Source organism: Piliocolobus tephrosceles, chromosome 20 (genome assembly GCF_002776525.5).
Source record: "Piliocolobus tephrosceles isolate RC106 chromosome 20, ASM277652v3, whole genome shotgun sequence".
Classification (NCBI taxonomy): Eukaryota; Metazoa; Chordata; class Mammalia; order Primates; family Cercopithecidae; genus Piliocolobus; species Piliocolobus tephrosceles.
The window spans coordinates 21,313,334-21,336,396 of record NC_045453.1 but is presented as its reverse complement, the minus strand read 5'-3'; the positions used below and the strand labels follow the sequence as shown (position 1 = coordinate 21,336,396).

Below are 23,063 nucleotides of genomic sequence, written 5' to 3'. Positions count from 1 at the left end.
ACTCAGTGTAAGACATGTGGTTTCTGAAACAAACACTATTTATGTTTATTTGGTCCAAGGGGGAAGAACGCAGGTCTTTCCCCTCCTAACCTGAGAAGATCTAAATTTTCTACTGGTTAATTATAACAAGATCAGTGAGGTCCTAATTAGTGGGTTAAATAGACTAAAACTCAGATTCCTGTAGGAAGCCATATAATGGGTCAGTTTAATTCCTTCCTACAGATAAACAGACACTGTGGTCCCAGTGAACGGTGACCTCACATTTGCCCGCGGTGGTTCCAGTGGAATCTTAGAAGGGTGCTTCAGTGAGCAAAAATCAGAACTGATACAGTTTGAGAAGACAGACCTTCCCCCCAGTTCTCCCAGTGTGAATGTTCTTTCGGTCGTCAAGGGATCTGCCTGACCCCCCGTTTCTGGCTCGCCTGGTGTCTGTAGAGCGAGACGCTCTGGCTGCTGTGGCACTGTGTGTCCTCAGACCCTCATGTCCATAGTCTCAGATTTCGCCGTCTCTCTGGGATTTCATTCTTACATTTTTGGGTCCTCCAGTTTTTCCTTTAATTTTCAAAAAGGTGAAGGAAAAAATGTCAGGATCGTGAGTTTTAATCTCCCACACCTTCCGAGTTCCTGGGCCGTAGCGAATCCGATCCAGTCCGTGTCCTCATGAGGTTTCCAGCCAGGCTGGGGGCTGGGGAGACGGAAGACAGAGCCATGTGGAATGGGCAGGTGTCTCAGGGCAAGGCCGTCCCTTGGGGACACTGGACAGAGTGACACCTGAGTGGAAAGGATTCACCATCCTTCTCCTATTTCTGTGTTTCTGTGCTAGAGCCTAGAAACGTTTCCCAGCCCTCAGGCAAGGAAAACCACCAGGCTGGCCTTCCCTGCCTTTGGGCCCCGGGACCGGTGCTCGATGCCCCCTCTGGGCTGTGTGCCCACCTGAGGGCCCAGGGATTTCGTCTACAGTGTAGGAAGTGGGTTTCGGGTGCCAGGATCAGATGGCCTGAGCTCAGGTGACTCAGCCCCTTCTCTGGGCCCCTTTGCAGCGAGTGTAACAGCAATCGGGACTCGGTCCTGTCCTACACCAGCGTAAGAAGTAACAGCTCCTACCTGGGCAGCGACGAGATGGGGTCTGGTGAGTGGAGCGGCAGCGGCCCGTGCTCAGGGAGAGAGGTTCCTCCCCATGAGATTTAGTTTTAGTTTATTTTATTATACTTTCCCCTGCGTTATGTTGTTTTGTATTTTATTTGCGTGGTCCTGTACTTGACTTCCTTCCATTCACTCATTCAGCAAGTATTTCTTGAGCCTGTGTTATGTGCCAGGCGCTGGGAATGCAACAGTGAATGAAACAAACATCTCAGCCCTCTTGGAGCTGATGTTCTCCGTGAATGTCATGGAGATGGAGCAAATAGAGGCATGCATGGTGCAATTCTGTATGCTTCATGTGTGATAAGTGTTGTGATGAGTGAGCTGACAACTAAACAGGGTGACCTCATGGTTTATGTAAAAATGATACGTGTGCAAACCAAAAATCCAAACGACATGGAGCAGTTCAAAGAAGTACCTAAGCCCGGGCGCGGTGGCTCACGCCTCTAATCCCAGCGCTTTGGGAGGCCGAGGCTGGTGGATCATTTGAGGTCAGGAGTTTGAGACCAGCCTGGCCAACATGGTGAAACCCCGTCTCTACTAAAAATACAAAAATTAACTGGGTGTGGTGGTGCACGCCTGTAATGCCAGCTATTCAGGAGGCTGAGGCAGGAGAATCACTTGAACCTGGGAGAGGGAGGTTGCAGTGGGCTGTGATCGCGCCACTGCACTCCAGCCTGGGTGGCAGAGTGAGACTCCATCTCAAGAAACAAGCAAACAAAGAAACAACAAAAAGAAGTCCATAAAAATGAATGAGAGTCTCATCATCTCCCCCGGAAATGACCCTCACTAGCATTTGGAGCTCATTGGTGGGGCCTGTGAATGCATGGATGGACAGGTGGGTGGATGGATGGACAGACAGACATAGACAATATTTTATAAATTAGATCATACTGTACTTACAACTTTTTTAAAAATCTTTATTTTTTTGAGACAGAGTCTCACTCTGTCGCCAGGCTGGAAGTGCAAGGGCACAATCTCAGCTCACTGCAACCTCTGCCTCCCGGGTTCAAGCGATTCTCCTGCCTCAGCCTCCTGAGTAGCTGGGACCGCAGTTGCCTGCCACCACATTCAGATAATTTTTATATTTTTAGTAGAGATGGGGTTTCACCATATTGGCCAGGATGGTCTCGATCTCTTAACCTTGTGATCTGCCTGCCCCGGCCTCCCAAATTGCTGGGATTAAAGGCATTACTGAAAGCCTGAAATTGCTTTTTATTTTAGTCTTGTTTACTTCAGACTACAAAGCAGTTCATTTTGCAAGTTGGGTTGTGTATCCACATGGTGCATAATTCAGAAGGCCCCAGAGGGTGCACGGTGACAAGTCTCCCCCAAAACCCTTGGTTCTCAGGCTGTCACTGCTGTTCTCATTGTCACTGCAGTCTTGCGTGTCCTTTCAGAGATAGTCTGTGCATAACAATTTAATTTTAATTATACTTCAATGGCCAGAAGAAAAAGAAGCTCAAGTACAATGGAAGAAATTGCTGAACTTTAGATACGTATTTCATCACCTAAGACAGTCAGCTGCACAAACTGGCCCCAGGAGCCTCTAGGAAGGAGTTGGGTGTGACAGCTGATGTAACTGAACCAACTAGGCAAGGAATCAGGATACGTGGCATCCAGTTCCTTCTGTCTGTTCCTCAGTCCCTCATTTGCAGAATGGAAACAGTGCTTTACAATCAGTGCTTTACAAAAAGCAGCAGTGCTTCACAATCTTGTCATGCGTTAGTTAGTGCCTGTTGTCCATTTTGCAGATGAAGAAACTGAGGCTCAGAGAGGTCAGGCGATTTTCCCTGTGGCTCACAGCCAGGACCTGGTCTTCAGACTCCAGATCCCCTGTGGGTTTGGAGTTCTGTAGCTGTATCCCCTTCTTGGGAAAGTGCTGGGGATGGTGTGAGGTGGGGCAGGAATGACTGATGGCTGTTACTTCTACCTCCTGCCAAGGAGATGAGCTGCCCTGTGACATGCGAATCCCATCTGACAAGCAGGACAAGCTTCATGGCTGCCTGGAGCACCTCTTTAACCAGGTAGGAACTTTGCCCCACTCCTGGTGCAACTTTGGGTTCCTCCTGTCACACCTGGGGAGGGCCCGTGACCCGGGGGCTGTGGGTCCCAGACGTCTGCAATGTGCAGGGCCATGGGGCCCAAACCAACCCGGGGCTTCTTGCCACCCAGGTGGACTCCATCAATGCTCTCCTCAAGGGACCAGTCATGAGCCGGGCTTTTGAAGAAACCAGGCATTTCCCCATGAACCACAGCTTACAAGGTGAGGGGATAGCCAGCATCCAAGGAGACAGCCTGCGATGGGGAAGGGTGTTAGACGGGGGGTGGGGGGGGGGGGGGGGATGCCTGGGCTTATGCTCAGCTCTGCCCCTCTACTGCTGAACGACTGTGGGGATCATCCAGGGGACAGTGATTTTAGCCCTTGGGGCACATCCAGCCCGTGGCCTGTTTTTGTAGACTCTGAGCCAAGAATGGTTCTTTTCCTTTTTCTTTTGGTTTTCTTTCCTTTCCTTTCCTTTCCGTTCTGTTCCCTTCCTTTCCGTCTTGTTTTTTGGAGAAAGGGTCTCACTCTGTCACTCACGCTGGAGTGCAATAGTGTGATCACAGCTCACTGCAGCGTTGACCTCCCAGGCTCAAGTTTTCCTCACAAGTCAGCCTCCTATCCTAAGTAGCTGGGACTACAGGTGCACACCACTTCTCCTGGCTAATTTTTTATTTTTTATTATTGTATTTTATTTTTGTAGAGGCATGGTTTTGCCCTGTAGCCAAGGCTGGTTTTGAACTCCTGGTATCAAGTGATCCTGCTGCCTTGGCCTCCCAAAGTGCTGGGATTCCAGGCGTGAGCCACTGTGCCCAGTCTTCCTTCATGTCTTTTAAACCATACTCATTTTTTTCTTATTATTGACGTCACTTTTCAAAAAGTATTGCTCTTAATTTTGAAAGGACCTTATTGAACAACCTATATATGAAAAGCCAGTATAATATGCCAAAAATTTGTGATAAACCATAATGATAAATTAAATGCGAACAACAGCAACAAAATATCATTACACTGCAGTTAGGCACTGTTGCCTGCCAAGGGCTCCTTGTTCTTCATTTAAGAGAGGGATTTGTGAATTAAAGAAGTGTTAAGGGCTTACCAGCACCAAATTGAGACTTTCTTCTTGAAATGATTGAGAGAAAAGGATTGAAATTTCGTATGTTCTCCCACCTACCTTTCCTCCCATTTACCCACCTACCCACCCTACTCATCCACCCAACATACTATCCATCCATCCAGCCATCTACCCTCCCACCATCAATCGATCCATCCAGCCATCCATCCCTCCACCCACCCACCCATCCATCCATCCACTCATCCGTTCATCATCTAGCCATCCATCCATCCGTTCACCCACTCATCCACCCATCCACCCATTGATCCATCCATCCATCCACCCAGCTACCCACTCACCATCTATCCATCCATCCACCCACCCCCCCACCCATCCATCTATCCATCCACCCACCCACCCATCCACCCAACTACCCATTCACCATCTGTCCATCCATCCATCCACCCACCCACCCACCCACCCATCCGCCCAACTACCCATTCACCATCTGTCCACCCACCCACCCATCCAACCATCCACCCACCCACCCATCCATCCACCCCACCTATCCATCCATCCATCCATCCATCCATCCATCCATCCATCCATCCATCCGCTTGTCTGTCCATCCATCCATCCTTCCCTCCTTCCATCCATGTGCCCACTCTTTCACCCTTCTACCCATCCATTCACCCATCTACCTGTCTATTCATGCTTCTGTACATCCAGTAAATAATTTCCCAGAACCAGCTTGTGCCAGTTGTGGGCACTGGAGACCCTGAGATGAATTTGATACTGCCCTGACCTCAAGGAGCTCCCAGTGAGATTGTAGGAGATAGAAATGCAGATGGGCATCCTTTCTTGCCACCAAGAAAGGGTGGGAAAGTGGTGAGGACTTGGGGCTCCCCAGCTCAGCTGCACGTTCTGCTTTCTCAGGATCAGCTTTCAGGGATGGACCTCAGAAAGCAGAAACAGCAAACCCACAAATATCTCAGAAACTGGGACCTTGTGGGAGGAAAGAGGCCTTTGTCTTCCTGGCGTCTGAATGGTGGGGCCAGAGGCAAGTCCCAGCGCTGTAACTGCCCAGTTGTGTGACTTAAGGCATGTCACTTTCCCACTCTGTATGTGAGCTTCCTCCTCTGTGTAGGGAAAGGGTTAGAACTCATGTGCCGTCTCAATTGGTTGTGGCTGTGAGGAGGTAGTTCCTGAGAATCCTTCTGTGGCTACAACATCCAGGTTTAGACGAAAGGAAAGCCATGATTGATTTGTGAGGTCTGCACTGGATTGGAGGTAGCTGTGGGGAATCCTGGTCTCAGAGAGCAGGAAGGAGTGCTGAGATTGATGAGTGATGTCTGCCATGGGTGTGGTACCATAACATAGTAGCACACTTACCCTCTGTGGACCAGATAATGCCCAGGAGTCCTGCCAGCTCCCTTGATCTAGGATTATGAGCTCTGGGATCTGTGATGGGACATAGGCCTTTGTGCCACCATTCTCCAAAGCTACTTCCGTCCCTTCCCTGGCCCTCATGCCACTTTCCTGCCCCAGAGTTTAAACAGAAAGAAGAGTGTACAATCCGTGGCCGGAGCCTGATCCAGATCAGCATCCAGGAGGACCCCTGGAACCTCCCCAACTCCATCAAGACCCTGGTGGACAACATTCAGAGATACGTGGAAGGTCGGTGGGCAGGGAGGGTGCATCATGGTGGGGGGGCCGTGGCCTTTGGTGTGGAACGAGAGAATCAAGAATGGATCCAGCTCTGCGACCCCTGTTTCTCCATGCCCAGGGAGAGGACAAGAGAAGTGATGCTATCTGTCAGCTGAGTGTCCTGCCCTGGGCAGGACGTGACTTGAGCCCAGGAGTTTGAGACCAGCCTGGGCAACATAGACCCTGTCTCTACCAAAACAAAAAACAGAAACAAAACCAAACTAAACAAAGCCCTGATTTTGGAGGCTGAAAAGGCTGAACCTGGTCTTTTTCAGCTTCCAAAACAGTGGATGTGTGTGTTCCTGTTATTACCAGGGTAGGAGGGACACAGGCTGGTAGCCCACTGACCAGATTCGGGCCCACAGATAGGTTTTGATGCTGCAGCAGCAAAAACTGTGACTCTGCTGCCAGCTTGACAGAGGTTCTCACATAAAAACTTGGATTTCCGGCTACTCTTGAATAACCAGAAGATCTGGTGATTCCAGGCCCAGTCTCCCATTCTACCTTGATGGAGAGGAGTGGTGGCCGCTCTCTGTACGTGGGGCCAAGGTGCTTTCCAGTGCACCCCAGTCTCCACCGCTCCCTGTGGCTTGGCGTCTGCTCCACGCATCTTATGTCACCTGCCTGGCCCTTGCTGGCTTTTGTGTCTGAGACTCCTGGGTTAGAAGGATGAGAACGAGGGATATGTTTGACCAGGACGGTGGGAGATTAGACTCTGGGCTGTTCCCCCGGGGAACAGCAGCCTCTGAGTTGGAGTCTCTGCTGCTTCTGATCTGTCCTGTTCTCCAAAAGTGTAACTGGTGAAGAGCATCGATTCTGGGTCCAGACCACCAGGGCTTGAATCCCAGCTCACCCACTTACTGGCTGTGCGATCATGGCGAGTTCCTTGAAGCCTCTGGCCTTAGCTCCTTCCTGTGTCAAATGTGCCCACAGCGCCACCTCCCTCCCGTGTGGTCGGGAGGATTAAGTGAGTCAGCACAGGTCATGTCCTCAGTGCCCTGGCTGCCTGGCGTGGTGAGTCCTGGCCTGGCTGCCTGGCGTGGTGAGTCCTGCCCTGGTGTCTGACATGGTTAGTCCTGACAAGCACGCACCACCGCAGCTGCTCTCGTTCTTACCCTGCCCAGCCCTGAGTCCTGCAGTCCTCCCTAGAAACCAAATCCAAAGCCCTTCCACATCTTTCTAAGCCCTTTCTGGGCCAAGGAGCATCTTTTGAGGAAAAGAGACCAGGATGTTCGGCCTGGAAGAAATGAACTTTCTTTTGCAGGACAGACCGTACCCATGTAGAATGAGAATATGTATGTGAGGCTATTAGGAGCGTGTGTCTGTGTCTTATGTGTGCACTTGTGCATCTGTTGTTTGTGTGTCTGTGTGGATGCACGTGTACCTGTGTGTGTACGTATGTATGTGAGTCTGCATGTGAGTGCACGTGTGTGGTGTGCACTTGGGTGTCTGCTGTGTGTGCTTGTGTGGGTGCCTGTGCGTACATATGTGAGTCTGTGTATGAGTCTATGTGTCTGTGTGTGGCATGCACTTGGTTGTGTGTTGATGTGTGAGTGTATGTCTGGATACGTGTGTACGTAGGTTGTACATGTGAGTGTGCCCATACTTATGTGAACAAGCTGTGGGGCAGGGGCTGTGGCCCAGGGGTTAAAGGGGCTGGTTCCCCCTGTGTCCGCAGCTTGCATGTACAGATGGGCCTTATGGTTGGGGTTCTACTGCCCGAGGTCAGGGGTTCCTGGCGTTCACCTAACAATCTATAAAACCTCCTTGAGCACAGCCTTGGGTGCCAGGGCTTTCCTGTGAAGGGTCAGAGCACCTTGGGAGGTGCCATGGGGAGGGTCTGGGTCCTGCCCTCACCTGTTGCTGCCCCGTCCCAGCCTGTCCCCGTTTTTCTCTCCCTTCTCCTTCCAGATGGGAAGAACCAGCTGCTCCTGGCCTTGCTGAAGTGCACAGGTGAGGGCTTTAAAGGTGTGTGGGGCACATGCCCGGCCTCCTCCACCACCCAAAGCTGACCATCCATGCCCTCAGGGCCTGGACTCAGGGAGGCAATGCTTTGGCCTGGAGCCCCTCCAAGATCTACTTGAAACTTGCTTCTTCCTCGTGTGTCCAAGGGACAAGTCTCAGGGCACTGGAGCCAGGAGCCCTGTCCTGTGGCACTGCCCAGGCCTGGGTAGATGTTGACAGGGCCCTGGGATAGAGGACAATGTTAGGGGGGCCTGTGCCAGTAGAGCCTTCAGCCCCAGCCTGGGGGCTTCCACCCAGCGGAGAGTGGGGAAGAGGACGCGGGAGGAGGTAGTGGGAGAATCTTGGAGACTTTGTCTATCCCTCTCTACTTTCCAGAAATTCTCAGCCAAGGGGGTGCTACTGTAGGATCTGGGTCAAATTTGGTCACTGAAAACTCACTGGCCAGAAGCCGGCCAGGGAAATAATTCATTCCAGAAGATTGGGATGCTGAGAGAGCAATTGCTTGAAACTGGCCAGTTCCTCAAACCATGGCAAGGCCAAGGACAGGGGCAAGAGCAGAGCTGGGGGGAGGAAGAGAGCATAGTTCTCCAGTGTAGAGAAAATGCTAAATTTCATTTCTGAACACGTGGAGCTTGGCAGAAGAGCTTGGCACCATTGGCATTCTACTGGCCAAGGCCAAGGAAGCCCATAATGAGAGGAGAAATGGCTGAGGGTGAGGGTCTTGGGAAACCCTTAGGAAAATCACAAGGTGTTTCTTTGGTTGGTTGGTTTTCAAAGCAGGCACATGAGTCACTGAGAGAATAGTTTTGGCCAATGGGCTTGCGTTTTGGAGAACTGATTTTTATGGAATTGGCTTTTGGTGGCTGGGATATCCACCAAAAAGTAATTTCTGACCTATTGTTCGCCCTTTGCTGGGGGTTCCATGAGGGGTCCTGGACCCAGGGGTTTGGGGTGTGGGCCTCCTGGTGGCGCGGGAGCACCCCTCCAGTGAGGCCCCCTGCCCTCTGTCCCCAGACACAGAGCTGCAGCTGCGCAGAGATGCGATCTTCTGCCAGGCCCTGGTGGCCGCCGTGTGCACCTTCTCCGAGCAGTTGCTGGCAGCCCTGGGCTACCGCTACAACAACAATGGCGAGTACGAGGAGAGCAGCCGCGACGCCAGCCGCAAGTGGCTGGAGCAGGTGGCGGCCACGGGTGTCCTGCTGCACTGCCAGTCCCTGCTCTCGCCGGCTGCAGTGGTGAGTGGGGCGGCAGGGCGGCCCCGCTGGCCCACCTGCTGGTGCCCGCCCAGGCTGGGGCGAGGGAGCACCTGCCCACTCACTCAGGCTCCCCAGATCTCATCATTCCCGCAGCCGCGATTTGTTGAGCACCTGTGTGCTGTTTTATGGGCACTGAAGGTGCAGCAGTGAACAAAACAGAGTCCCTGTACCCAGGGATCTTCTCTCCCAGTGGGAGGGAAAGAGGCACACAGAGGTAATAGAATCCATGCTACATACGAGCAGGTGTCAGCCCAGGGCAGTTTCACCACTAGGGGACACTTGGCAATGTCTGGAGACATTTTTGGTTGTGACAGCTGAGGGCCTGAGGTGGGAGTGGGGTGGTGGAAGCCAGAGATGCTCCTGTACATCCAGCCAGGGCCCCGAGAGCCACCCGTGCCTCTGAGGCTGGCTCCTGGAGCCCCTGCCACTGGCTAATGGGGAGGCCTGGCCTTGGAGCATCCTCTGCCGGCTGCTGCTGCATGAGGTGCCTGCCTGGTGGGAGATTGGCTGTCACTTGATTCCCAGAATGCACAAGCTGGGGCCCAGGGGGGAAGCAGGGAACACTCAGCCCTCCCCTTCCTCTTCTCACATGGGGACGCTGGGCCCAGTTCCTTCATTCTCCAAACACTACGATGTGCCAGGCCCTGAGCTGGCCCTGGGGGCCTGAAGCTGACTTTCTAGTTGGGGGAAGCAGCTTGAGAAGAAGAAAGAACGGAGGAGGGAAGGGAGGTGGAGAGAAGGGAAGCTCTGCAGGAAGCTTGGCGGGTGCTATTCCCTAGATGAGGTGGTTTCAGAGACAGGCTATGTAAGGCGGTGATGCTTGAGCTGAGACCTCAGCCATCCAGGCAGACAGTGTGAGGAGGATTGTGCAGGGCAAAGAGACCAGTGTGTACCAAGGCCCCAGAGAGCGGCCAGTGTGGCCAGAGGGGAGCGGCAGGGGACTGGGCAGATGGGGGGACCTATCTGTAGGGCCTGAGACTTTATTCTGGAAGCAGAGGAGCTGTTCAGAGGCTTTGAGCTGGGTGAGTGATATAATTTGGGTTAAGTTTTCAAAACAGGACGTGTAGGATGTATTGTTTGTGAGCAGAGAGTGGTAAAAGGGAAATCTGGTGTCATCTTGGTGAGAGACGGTGGACCCTTGAACCCAGGTAGTGGCCGGGAAGCTGGAGGGAGGTGGGTGGGTCTGGAGGATGTTTTAGTGGCGACTCATCAGACTTGGTGATGGACCAGGCCCAGGGTGAGCAGGAGAGAAACTGAGAAGTCAAAGGTTTGGATCTTGGATGACTGAGTGAATGCTGCTGCTATTTGCTGACATGGGACTGACTGGGGGAGGTTGAGGAAGGAATTGGGGATTTTTATTTGAGTGTGTTAGGTTTGAGAAGGTTAAGTTTAGAAGCCTGGTTGGTGGTCCAGGCAGGAGAGGCAGTGACTTTCCTAGGAGCACTCAGCGAATGAAGGCAGAGATGGGTTCTGTGACCCTTGAAGGTGCAGGACAAGCCACAGAGCACACCATGATTTCACATCCACTCTGGAGAGTCATGCTCAGGACCTGGCACCCAGGGGGCCCACAGTCTGGAGTGCCAACTAGAGTTGAATTCAGCATCTTGATAGGAAACCCTGGGGCAGGATTGGCATCTGAGACTCCTCCGTGCTGTCTTCTTCCTGCAGAAGGAGGAACGGACCATGCTGGAGGACGTCTGGGTGACCCTGTCAGAGCTGGACAATGTCACCTTCTCCTTTAAGCAGCTGGATGAGAACTATGTGGCCAGTGAGTGATTTCTGCCACCCCTCCACTGTGAGAGTTGGGGTCCTGGGGTGGAAGGGACAGCTCTCTGGGGTCACAGTGTCCTTCCCCTGCCTCGGGGCCAGCTGCCCAAGGTGAGCTCAGTACTCAGTGTTGTCAAATCTTGTGCCTCCAACATGAGTGTGAGAGCTGAACTTTGGGGCACACATGGAAAAAGAGGGGTTTCTTTTTGTATGAACCCAGCTATCTCCAACAGCTCTTAAAAGAGATTGACACTACTGCTCAATTCTTAATAAAATTCTTCCCTAGAGATGTGAAGACTTGTTAAGATTTTTAAAGGGCTTAACTAAGTACAGTAAGTTCCATCCTCCCTTCCTCCCTTGCTCTTGTCCTCTCCTCTCCTTCCTCCACCCTTTCTCCCCTTTCTCTTTCTTTCTCTCTTTCTCTCTGTTTGTATTTTCCACTCATCCTTCCACCTGCCCACCCATTTATTTATCCATCCATCCATCCATCCATCCATCCCTCCCTCCCTCCGTCCATCCGTCCATCCATGCATGCATGCATCAATCCATCCACCCATGCATCCATCCAACCATCCATCCCTCCATGCATCCATCCATCCACGCATCCGTCCAACTGTCCATCCATCCACCCGTCCATCTGTCCGTCCATCCATGCATGCATGCATCAATCCATCCTCCCATGCATCCATCCATCCATCCATCCATCCATGCATCCATCCATCCATGCATCCATCCATCCATGCATCTATCCGTCCATCCATGAATCCATCCATTCATGCATCCATCCATGCATGCATCCATCCGTCCATCCATCCATCCATCCATCCATCCATCCCTCCGTCCATCCATCTGTCCATCCATGTATGCATGCATCAATCCATCCACCCATGCATCCATCCAACCATCCATCCCTCCATCCATCCATCCATGCATCCATCCATCCACGCATCCGTCCAACTGTCCATCCATCCACCTGTCCATCTGTCCGTCCATCCATGCATGCATGCATCAATCCATCCTCCCATGCATCCATCCAACCATCCATCCATCCATCCATCCATCCATCCATCCATCCATGCATCCATGCATCCATCCATCCATGAATCCATCCATCCATGCATCTATCCGTCCATCCATGAATCCATCCATTCATGCATCCATCCATGCGTGCATCCATCCATCCATCCATCCCATCCATCCATTCATCCATTGATCCTTCCAAACATCCATCCATCCAATCATCATCCATCCATCCATCCATCCATCCATCCATCCATCCATCCATCCATGCATCCATCCATCCATGCATCTATTCATCCATCGTTCCATCCAAACAAACATCTATCCATCCAACTAACCATCATCCATCCATCCATTTACATGTCCATAATTATGAGCACATCATATGTGTCAGGCTGTGTTTTGGGCCATGTAATACAGTCGTCATTCTTGCCCTCCTGGAGCTCATAGTCTAGCCCAGTGCATCTCAGCCCTGCTTGCACTCTGGAATCATCGGGGGAGCTTTGCAACAATCCCGGTGCCCTGGGCCCTAGCGATTCTGATCAGTTCGTGGGGCGGGGCCTGGGTGCTGGATAGCCTGGATGTGCAGCCAGGGCTGGGAACTGCTGGGCTTGCTTCTGAGAGCAGGGGTTCTCAGAGCATGGCCCCTGGACCAGCAGCACCTGGGGGCTTGATAGAAAGGCAGATTCTCCGGCCCAGCCAGAACTAGGGCCTCAGAAACTCTGGAGGGGGAGCCCAGAGGCCTGTGTGCTGAAAGCCCTCCAGGGACTTCTGAGGCGTGTGGGTTTAATGAGGAACCAGGCACTGGATTAGTGTTTCTCAATTTTTTCATTTCATTAAATTTCATTTAATTTCATAAAAAACCTTTTTAGTCAATTTTTCCTAATTGCTGCACCCCCATGAAATTGTAATACTATGGATATATCTTATGTTTGTTTATCTGTGCATCTGGTGCTTATTATACATTAAAAGAGGAAAGTGTTTTCACCTCCTTGGGGACAGTGTCTGTCCTGCTGAAAATACATGGACTAGAGTCTAGAGGAAGGGCAGGTTCTCTTTGAGTAGCAACTGGAATTGATTGGCAGCAGCTGCTTGTCTCCAGGCTGAGATTGGCTTGGGCAGCGCTTTGATCGATGAGTGATGTCTGCCATGGGTGCAGAATGGGGTCTGGGTACCATAGTTTGCCCTCCCTGCCCTAAGCGCTTCCTTCTGGCTGTGAATCAGATGCATGCCCCGTTTGAGGGCAGCTTTTCCTAGGCACGGGCCCTGGGCTACCGTGTGAGGGTACAAGGAGCACTGGGGAAGCTGTGACCCCAAATGCTGTGGACCCCCTAGCTAGGCAGAGTCCACATCAGGTTCAAGAATTAAGCAGCGGAACTAGGAGCTGATGAACAGGCAAAAGGGAGTTGTCAGCTGCAGTTCTTTGGAGAGTGAGAGGGAAGGGCTGTTGGAGGCTGTCCCTAGAGGGCAGGAGGGCAGGGAGGTCTGAGGCTACCCCTATAGAGTCGGGATTCCAGTGAGGTCCCAGGGTGCCCCCCTGGACCTGAGGGCAGAAAAGTGCCAGCTGTTCTGGAGAGGTGTGCCAGGGCTTCCCCTGGCCTGGGCCTCGGTGGTGAGTCACCCTGTCCCGTGTCTTCCCGCAGACACCAATGTCTTCTACCACATTGAGGGCAGCCGGCAGGCGCTGAAGGTCGTCTTCTACCTCGACAGCTACCACTTCTCCAAGCTGCCCTCCCGCCTGGAGGGTGGGGCCAGCCTGAGGCTGCACACGGCGCTGTTCACGAAAGGTGAGCTTCAGGCCTGGGGCAGGGAGGACCACGGGGGCTGGGCCAAGGCCACTAAACACACCAGCTCCCAACCGCCTGCCCACCCGCGACATCTCCCCTCCCAGCGCTGGAGAACGTGGAGGGGCTGCCTGCTCCAGGCAGCCAGGCCGCGGAGGATTTGCAGCAGGAGATCAACGCGCAGTCCCTGGAGAAAGTTCAGCAGTATTACCGCAAACTCAGGTATCTGCCTGGGGTCCCTGTTGGGAGCAGGAGTCAGGAAACCTCCACGTGGAGTGGGCGTTAGCATGGAGGTGCCAGACCCCCAGCATGGGCAGCGGGCCACACACCCTTTCTTGAGTGCCTACTGTGCGACAGGACTCTTGGCCTGCATGAGATTCTCATGGATATAGGCCATGGATCCCACTTTACAGAGGAGGCGAGGGAGGCCAAGAAAGCGTACACACTTGCCCAAGGCCACACAGCCAGGCAGTGGCTGAGTTTTGAACTGGGTGGGGTCTGTTTGATTCCAAAGGGGGTCCTTCCTACTGAGAGGAGCCGGCTTCATTCTGCAGAGGGTGGGAGCTAGGACAGGGGACCTTGGGACTCTTGGGCCTGTGAGTAATTAGTGCAGCTTGCAGGGTCTTGGCTGCTCAGAAGAGAACCCCAAGGGAGAAGGGGTGAGAGCAGGGACCAGGTGGCACCAGGAGGAAGGCACGGGTTCTGGGAGGCAGCTTCTAAGTTCTGCAGCTCCTACTCCCGTCACCCTCCCCCATGGCCCTTCCTGTGTGTATCACACCACCTCCCTCTGTGACAGAGGCAGGCCGAGAATTAAGAGCCTAGGGAGACAAGTATGGGTCTGGGCTTCATCATTTGGAAGTGGGAAAATGAGGCTTCACTCGTTTGCTCATAGAAAGCATCCAGCCCAGTTACTGAAAACTGGCATCTGCTTGAATTGATCAGGGCTGTCACCAGTCTGTTCTGCGCCATCTGTGGAATATTCTGAGTCCTGCCTGTGTGATGCTTTATTCATCACTTCATTGAGCACATGTTGAGGCCTCCTGTGGACCAGGCACTGTTCTGGGTGTTTGTTTGGGAATCTGCAGTGAGCAAAACAAAGTCCTGTTCTTCATGGAGCTCATACTCTAGAGCAAGGCTTGTCTGAATCCGGCCCACCTTGCCTCCCTGTTTTGTAAATCAAGTTTTATTAGCACACAGCTGCATTCCCTCATTTTTGCATCTTCTGTGGCTGCTTTCGTGCTGCAATGGCAGAGTTGAGCGGCTGCGATCGAGACTCTCTTGTTCACAAAGCCTAAAATATTTACTGTTGGGCTCTTCACAGAAGAAGTTCGCAGACCCCTGTTCTGGAGGGGGAAACGAACGATAAACCAGTAAGCCCAGAGCCATGAGGCGCCAAGTGGTGAGAAATGCTCAGAAGAGAGAAAAAGCAGGACCAGGGCCTGAGGAGCAGAGGGCTGGGGGCTGCTGTGGACGGGGAGGCAGGGAGGGGTGCTATTGGAGGGGTGCCTAGGAGGCCCGTTTCCTCCCGGCTGTTGTAGGAACACGTGCCTGTGGGTGAGCACAGCTTACAGGTGCTCTCAGGGATTTTCTTCCGAGGGTTGGCAGAGGGCGGAGTCACAGTGGCTGCAGGAGTTGGGACCCGGGTAGGGGCAGGAGGATGGTGGGTGTGGTGGCCCCCGCCTCATCCCCATCTTTCTCTCGCAGGGCATTTTACCTGGAGCGGTCTAATCTGCCCACGGATGCCAGCACCACGGCGGTAAAGATAGACCAGGTATGTCCACCTGCCCTCCTTCCGCTGCAGGGAGCTTGGGCAGGGTGGGGTGCTCAGGAGTCAGGACTCAGCCGACAGGCTCAGGGTTGTGCCCTAGCAGATTCTAGCCCAGAAGCCCTTGAGACCCTGCAGTCTCTCCTCCTCCAGGAAGTCTTCCACGATAGCTTCCTCATCATTCCCCAACTTCCTGGGATTTATTTTCGCTGGCACCCGCCCATCTCTGCCGCTCCAGTCTCCCTTATTAACCACGGCATTTCTCTGAGGCTGGAGCCTGGACCTTATGACAGATGTAACCTGTATGGCATTCTTTTCATTTTGTGTGTTTCAAATTTGCTGTCAACCTTTAGAAATCAAAAGATTTCCCATAAAAACGGAGGCTTCCAGCTTTTCTGGAGGAATGGGAAGATCTGGCTGTTGGGGACCATGTTGCCATATGTCCCTGTTGGCCCAAGCCCGGAGCAGCTCCCTCTGAGGGGCTTTGTTAGTTCGGCTCCTTGGGCTCCTTGCCTCTGACCCTCAGCGCATGTCTTTTGGCCTCGCGGTTTTCTAGGTTCAGGCAGGCCTCGAATGTGCTGATGATTTTGGGGTGCTGCCTTGGGGCTGTGAGCTGGGGGCTCTGGGAGGAGGGTGGGCACAGCCATTTGGGACTTAACACTCTGGCTGGCGGAACATCCCCACATGTCCCCACAGCACAACTCAGTAGTGAACCGCCACTTGCACGTGGGGGTCAGGGAATGCTGGGGCAGAAGGGAAGGCTCTTCCTGGAGAGGGGGCACTTGTGTTGGTCTTGACAGGCTGGGAGAGGGCACTTTCCTCAGGTTTTGCTGGGACACACTGGGCAGCTGAGAGCGTGTCCTGAAATAGATGGTGAACACCGACTGCCAGCTTGCAGTGCAGTGGGGAGCCTCGGAGGGTTCTTGAGCAGAGGTTATAGAAGATTGAATTGCATTGTCATCCCCAGAGGGGGACCTGGGAGGCAGCTGCAGGAACAGCTAGATTAGAGGGAGAGGGGGGGGGGGGGGGGCTGGGTGGGGGCTGAGGGGCTGTGGGGACCTTCTCCAACTCCCCGGGCATGTGTGGTGCCCCCACAGCTCATCCGCCCCATCAATGCCCTGGACGAGCTCTGCCGCCTCATGAAGTCCTTTGTCCACCCGAAGCCTGGTGCCGCCGGGAGCGTGGGCGCCGGCCTCATCCCCATCTCCTCGGAGCTCTGCTACCGCCTGGGGGCCTGCCAGATGGTCATGTGTGGCACGGGCATGCAGAGGTGAGCTGCTGCCCGCTGAGTCGGGGTGTGGGGAGGGGCTGGCCCAGCTTCTGGTCAGTTTGGGGGCCTGTGGCAAGGAGGCAGGAAGGCTGGGTTCCAGTCCTGGTTCTGCCATTGCCTGTGGAGCCCCGACAAGGCCTTGGCTCTGTCTACGTCTCAGTTTGTCTGTCTGTGAAATGGGATGGTAGCAGCAGGTGGTCCTAGCAGGGCTGTGGAGCCACCTGCTGCTCTAAGGCCGTGGTGAATGTGCATGAGAGCTGTGCCCTGTGGTCCCGCTGGAAGCCTTGTTCAATATTAACAACAGCAATGGCCTGACTGGAGGCTCCCCTGCCTCCTGCCTCCTACCTCCATTCTTTGTCCCCACTGCTCATCCCAGGGAGGAAGAGGTCACCTTCTCCACAGTCCTTCCGGACCTCCCGTTACAAACCATGCTCGCTCCCGACTCAGTGCCCTCCCAACCCTCTCTTCCTCTGCAGCCCTCACCCCCTGCAGACAGCACCCTTCGTTGGTGTATTCATTTCCTCCCTGGTTCCCTTAGGGCAGGGCCGGATCTGGGAGGGCAGGGGCCCCTTTTGTTCTCTGCTGTTCCCCAGGGCCTAGAGCAGTGCCTGGCCTGAGGCAGATGCTCAAGAAACATTTGCTGAATAACTGTTTCTTGGGGCCAGTGCTCCCTGCTTCCTAGGTCATTGATGTTTCATGCAGATCAACTCCTTCCCATCTTTCTCTACCAGTGCGGTAGCAGGGCCTATTTTGGGGGATTTCACCTAGGAGCACTTTTACCCCCCGGGGAACATTTGGCAACCTCTGGACACAGTTTTGGTTGTCACAACTTGGAGGAGGGAGGAGCTCCTGGCCTCTAGTGGGTGGAGGCCAGGATGCTGCTCAGCTTCCTGTGGTTCCCAGGACAGCCCCTCCAGCTGGGCCAGGGTCCTCTGTGCACCACCGTGCTCCCTATTTCATAGTTATCTTATAGGGAAACTGAGGTTAACTTATCTACCCAGGGTCATGGAGGAGTTACCTGGACGGACAGGATTGGAATCCCAGAGGTCTTGCTATAGAATCCACTTTCTAAAACTGTTGAGAAACCCAGAGAGGTGTGAATCAGTGTGTCCATCTCGGACCCCACTGAGCTGGCAAGTCGTGAGGCTTCCCAGTCCGCCATTCACTCAGCAGATATTTACAAAGTTCTCCTCTGAGCGAGGCCCTGGGAAAGTCACAGGGAACTCAACAGGGCTTTTGTAGACGGGGAAGCACCAGAGCACCTGCGAGTGAGGGTGGCTGCTGCCTGGAGGAGGAGGAGCAGGCGGGGAGGGACAGCAGGAGGAGGTGCTGCCGTGATGGTCAGGACTGGGTCTGGGAGGCCTTGGAGGGACGGGAAGTTGCCCCAGCTCTCCCCCACTGTCCTCTGACTCCCGCTGTCCTCCCCCCACCACTGTCCCCCCCTCCCCTGCTGTCCTCCTTCCCCCACTGCAGGAGCACCCTGAGCGTGTCCCTGGAGCAGGCGGCCATCTTGGCACGGAGCCATGGGCTGCTGCCCAAGTGCATCATGCAGGCCACAGACATCATGCGGAAGCAGGTGAGACCACTTGGCCACAGGGTCCCCCAGCACCCTGGACTGAGGGCGTGGCATGCTTGCAGCCGGGGTGGGATGAGGGGCTATCTTGGGACTGTAGCCACCAGCCCCAGACCTGAGCCTTCTCTGAATCTGGAGGGGAGCAAGGATTTTAGCTTCTGGGTCCTTGGGCTTCTGGGCCCCAGCCCCACCCCGCAGTGTGCTTCCTCACGTGCCCTGAACCTGCAGAGGCCCCGGCCTGATGGTTCCTTCTTCCAGGGCCCGAGGGTGGAGATCCTGGCCAAAAACCTGCGAGTCAAGGACCAGATGCCCCAGGGTGCTCCGCGGTGAGTGGCTGCCTCGTCTGTCCCTTCATGTCCCCTCCCAGCTGGCCAGGACCCGGATCTAGGTTTGGCATCATGTTCCTGGCCTAACCCCTAATGCTCAGATGGGGCTTCCCCTCTTATTTATGGGGAACCTCTTTGAGGAGCAATAGACACAACTATGTCACCTCCTGAAGGAGCTCCTGCTTCCACTGGGAAGATGAGCCAGGCCCCCAGGTGTGCCATGGGCGGTGGCTCTGTGCCATCCTCCCACCTCACTACCACTGTGCCTTCAGCCCCATGCCCCGTCAGCCCTGAGCCCCCACCCCGTGCCCTCCACCCTGTGTCCTGTGCCCTGTGTCCCCCACCCTGTGCCCCCTACCCTGAGTCCCTGACCCCTGAGCAGCTTTAACCTGGGGTGGAGTTAAGAATGCTGTGATTTTAGCTGATGAAACCTAAGCTAACCTTTTAGTCATTTACAGAAATGCGAACTGAACAGCAGCCTGGGCCCGGGCCTGCGGTGCCTGATTTGCAGGAATGCTCTCTGTTCCTGCCGTCTTTGGCACTGGGAGTGCTGTTTCCTCCTGTCCTCCCATCCTGTTCTCTCTTGACGTGGTTTTCAGGCTTCCTCTTGGTGCCACGTGCAGGCCCTTTAGGATCATGAGATCATGAAGTCATTTCTGTCTGATCCTCTCTCTGTCTCCACAGCCCTAGTTTGCTGTCGTCATCTGCCCACAAGTTTTAAATAACTCTTGTTTTGAAATAATGTGACTCCCAAGAAGTTGTAAAAATAGTCCACAGTTCCGTGGACCCTTCAGGCAGCTTCCCCCAGCAGCAAAGTCTTACGTAACTACAGAGTGCCGGCAACACCTGCTGCCAGTGGTGACGAGTCACTGCCGTGCTGTGGCGCTGGGGGCTCCACACACACCTTGTTTATGTCTCACGAGTGGCACGTGATCCCTTTCAATACCTTCACGGCCTTTGCTTTGTGCCAGGCACTGTCCAATCGCTTCCCCTCTGTGGACTCATTAATCCAAACTGCCACCCTGCGAGCCAAGTCTGGTTGTCATCCCCACTCGGCAAGTGGGGACGCTGAGGCACAGAGAGGTTAAGTATCTTGTCCGACGTCACACAGCTAGTAAATGGCAAAGCTGGGATCCTGAACCCAGGCAGTCCGGGCCTGGAGCCCGAACTCTGACCACATTAGACCACATGAGACCACATGTGCAGCATTGCAGCCTGCTTGCCTGGACCCCATTTAGCCTCCTGTCTGGTCCCCCGGCTCCAGAACCATCTCTGCATACAGAGGTTCCCAAGATAGATCAAGTGAAGCAGCGTAAGGGGTGGAGTGCTGTGGCCAGCTGGCCCCCAGTAGTGTGGAATGTGCGCCCCACCCCCACGTAGCTGAACGCACAGGTGCACATGTAGACACGTCTTCATTTGTAAATGCCAGTCTCTGAGTGGGCAGAGACTGCCTGTGGGGAGGGGCTTGGCAGCCGGCAGAAGGCGTGGGCGATATAGATATTCTTCTCTGCATCTTTTATACACCTGTGAGTTTGTGTTTCTGGGCATGAATTACATATCCAAGTAAAAATGGAAATAATACAAATAGGTCCTGGCCCGCCCCAGCCTCTCCTCATTCTCTTTGCCTCCATCCCCAGCCTCTACCGCCTCTGCCAGCCGCCGGTGGACGGGGACCTCTGAACGCCCAAATGCCCCACGCCGGGCCACGGACTCTGGAGCTGGGATTTGGGAGGACACAGTAGGGCAGCGCCGGCCTTCTCCAGAGATGGTCCAAGGCTTCCGTGGCTGCCCGTTCCGGGACCTGCCCAGCGTCCTCCACCAGCTCCTTCCAGGACAAGCCTGGCCACCCTCTCTGTGACAACGAGCTGGCTGATTGGCCCTGGGCCGGCCCATTCTCCACATGCCTGCCGGAAGCTGGAGGGGTGCTGGAGACCCATAGAGCTGATGGGAGCAGCTGGTGCCTGGGCTTCTGCTCCTGCATCCCCAGAACCCAAGGGAACGTCATGCAGGCCACATGGGCCCCCCGGCTCGCTGGGGATGGTTCCACTTGCACTTTTGCAACCCCGGTTTCCTTCACAGTCCACATTCCAGGTGACCACACGTGTCTCCTCCTCCTCATCTTAGCTTCCAGGTGCACCCTAACCCCGTACTAACCTGCTTGGTGGACTTGGAAAAGACTTGGCTCTGTCGGGAAAGGAGAGACGGGGCCTCCATCACGCCTGTTACCAGAGGATCCCCGAGAGCCACACCAGCTCTGGACATCACCGCCCCTGGAACTGGGGCCACCAGCCCTGGGCACGAGATTTGCTCTGACTTTATTTATATGGCGTGAAATCTCTGGTTTATTTTGGGATTCTTTTTGTTGTTGGTGTTGTCAAGATTTGTTTTTTCTAAAGTTGTGTGATTATATATTTGACATTTTAAATTTCAAAGAAAAGTATATTGTCTTAACAGGGGACCAAGAGAAGGTAGTATTGATAACTGTTCCCACCTCTACTAAAAAAAGAGCAAAAAAGAAAAACTAAATTATTGAAAAATTTTAAAATGTCAGTGTTTCCTGTTTGTTAATATTAGGGTTGTAAGGTGTTGTTTTTAGGTAGGGACTGTGATTCCTTCCCCCACCCTCCGTTCTCCAGCGGTTTCCCGGTGTTAGAACTCGCTCTCTTTGAGTGACTGGCTACAAGGGCCTGAGAGGGGGCCGGCCAGGGTTGGAGCCGGAGGGGACTGAGCCCCACCTGAGGTGCCATGTCATACAGGTAGAGGGCCTCTGGGAAACGCTGGGCAGTGGCTTCTGTGATTTCTTTTCTTGATGTTAACTTCTCAGAGCAGGGCGGTTGGGACATCACCAGCCAGAGCGCAAGAAGCCACCCTGCCCACCGGGGAGGAGGGACCCACATGGGGCCCCCTTGGCAGTTTGTTCCCCCAGTTTCCATATGCCTTCAGGGAAAGGTCACAGCTGGCGAGGAAGGGAGGGGACACCTGTCCCCCCTGGCAGGTGGTGAGATCAGGTGGGGGCTCCCTGCTGCCCCCAGGCCAGGGAGCCTGAAGCCCTCGGCATCAGCATCCGAGCCTCCTGCCCTCCAGGGTGCGCTTCCCCCTCTTGCTGCAGCATACGGGACGGCAGGTGGTGACCTTGTCACTGTACTTGCATCAGAGACAAAGGAGGACCAGCTTTGGCCCTGCTGCGGGAAACGGGGGAGGGCCCAGGGCCAGCGCATTGTGCACTGGTTTACTTTAAAATGTACAGATTCTTCTCGTTAAATTCATGATAGATTTTTTATTATTATTAAAAGTCAGTTTATAATACAATGAACGAGGCTGTGATCTGCTTCGTCTGCGGTGGGTGGCATGGGGCGGGTGCGTCCAGGGTCACTGGGGGATGAGCTCGTGCTTTGAAAGCCTCACGGAGCACAGTGCTGATCTCTGTCTCAGGGGCCTTGAACCAGCGACCCCGAAGTCAGTGACGTTTTCACTCTGTGCCTCAGTTTCCGCCTTGATAATGGGGCGACACCGCTTCTCTTGTGGGGTGATTGCTGAGGACTACCTGAGGTTGCACAGATTGCCTGCGACCCAGGTATACAGGAAAATAACAGGCCTTATCTGATATTTCAGCTTTTTTTTCCCCCGTGGATTCTGAGCTCCCATTTCATCGTGAAGGTAGGAAAAACTATTTTCCCAGGAATTCCGCACCCCTCCTGGGTGGCTTGCTTACGCTGAGGGGACAGCGTGGGTCCAAGGGGTGCCGTAGAATCCTCGCTCCAACCTGCAAGGCCCGATGGATCCGGACAGGAGTGGAGTTGAAAATGCCCACAACGTGGTTGTGCCGGGCCGCCAGTCAGCCAGAACTTAACGCTGGCCGCGAACAGGCCGAGTGAGCAGACGGGAAATGCACCAGTGAGAACAGAGAGTCTGCGTGTGCACCTGGGCCCGGTGGCTGCATCCCAGGCTGCAGCAGGTTCTCCACCTGCCTGGGCCCAGGTGATCTTCATGAAGCTGCCTGGGTTTGTTTGCCCGGCCAGAGAAACCTCATTCCCTGGCCTGCAGACCTGTTCTGCTGTGCCTGCCCTGTGGCCCCCTCCCTTCTTCTTCCCCTCCTTGTCCTCCTTTTTTTTTTTTTTTTTTGAGACAGGGTCTTGCTCTGTCACCTAGGCTAGAGTGCAGTGGCGCAATCATGACTCACTTCAGCTTCGATCTCCAGGGCTCCATTGATCTTCCACCTCAGCATCCCAAGTAGATGGGACTACAAACACATGCCACCAAGCCTGGCTAATTTTTAAAATTTTTTATAGAGACTGGGTTTCAGTATGCTGCTTAGCAAGTAGCTGGGACTACAGGCACACGCCACCATGCCTGGCTAATTTTTAAAATTTGTTATAGAGACCGGGTTTCAGT

At 54.0% G+C, this 23,063-nt stretch overlaps 1 protein-coding gene across 2 annotated transcripts in view; it reads left to right on the top strand.

The window, feature by feature from the left end:
* Positions 1 to 21,980, top strand: part of PREX1 (phosphatidylinositol-3,4,5-trisphosphate dependent Rac exchange factor 1) — a 204,436-nt gene extending 182,456 nt beyond the window's left edge. The window contains exons 27-40 of one of the 2 annotated variants that reach the window (XM_023197325.3): positions 1,041 to 1,129; positions 3,085 to 3,167; positions 3,316 to 3,406; positions 5,787 to 5,915; positions 7,857 to 7,898; positions 8,925 to 9,145; positions 10,835 to 10,934; positions 13,597 to 13,740; positions 13,845 to 13,959; positions 15,442 to 15,508; positions 16,600 to 16,772; positions 18,246 to 18,348; positions 18,604 to 18,671; positions 20,309 to 21,980. In XM_023197325.3, the coding sequence (XP_023053093.1) occupies positions 1,041 to 1,129; positions 3,085 to 3,167; positions 3,316 to 3,406; positions 5,787 to 5,915; positions 7,857 to 7,898; positions 8,925 to 9,145; positions 10,835 to 10,934; positions 13,597 to 13,740; positions 13,845 to 13,959; positions 15,442 to 15,508; positions 16,600 to 16,772; positions 18,246 to 18,348; positions 18,604 to 18,671; positions 20,309 to 20,351 (1,468 nt within the window). In that variant the 3' untranslated portion in view covers positions 20,352 to 21,980. The remainder of the gene's footprint in view (positions 1 to 1,040; positions 1,130 to 3,084; positions 3,168 to 3,315; positions 3,407 to 5,786; positions 5,916 to 7,856; positions 7,899 to 8,924; positions 9,146 to 10,834; positions 10,935 to 13,596; positions 13,741 to 13,844; positions 13,960 to 15,441; positions 15,509 to 16,599; positions 16,773 to 18,245; positions 18,349 to 18,603; positions 18,672 to 20,308) is intronic. The other variant, XM_023197326.2, reaches the window with a different exon arrangement.
* Positions 21,981 to 23,063: the final 1,083 nt, after the last annotated feature.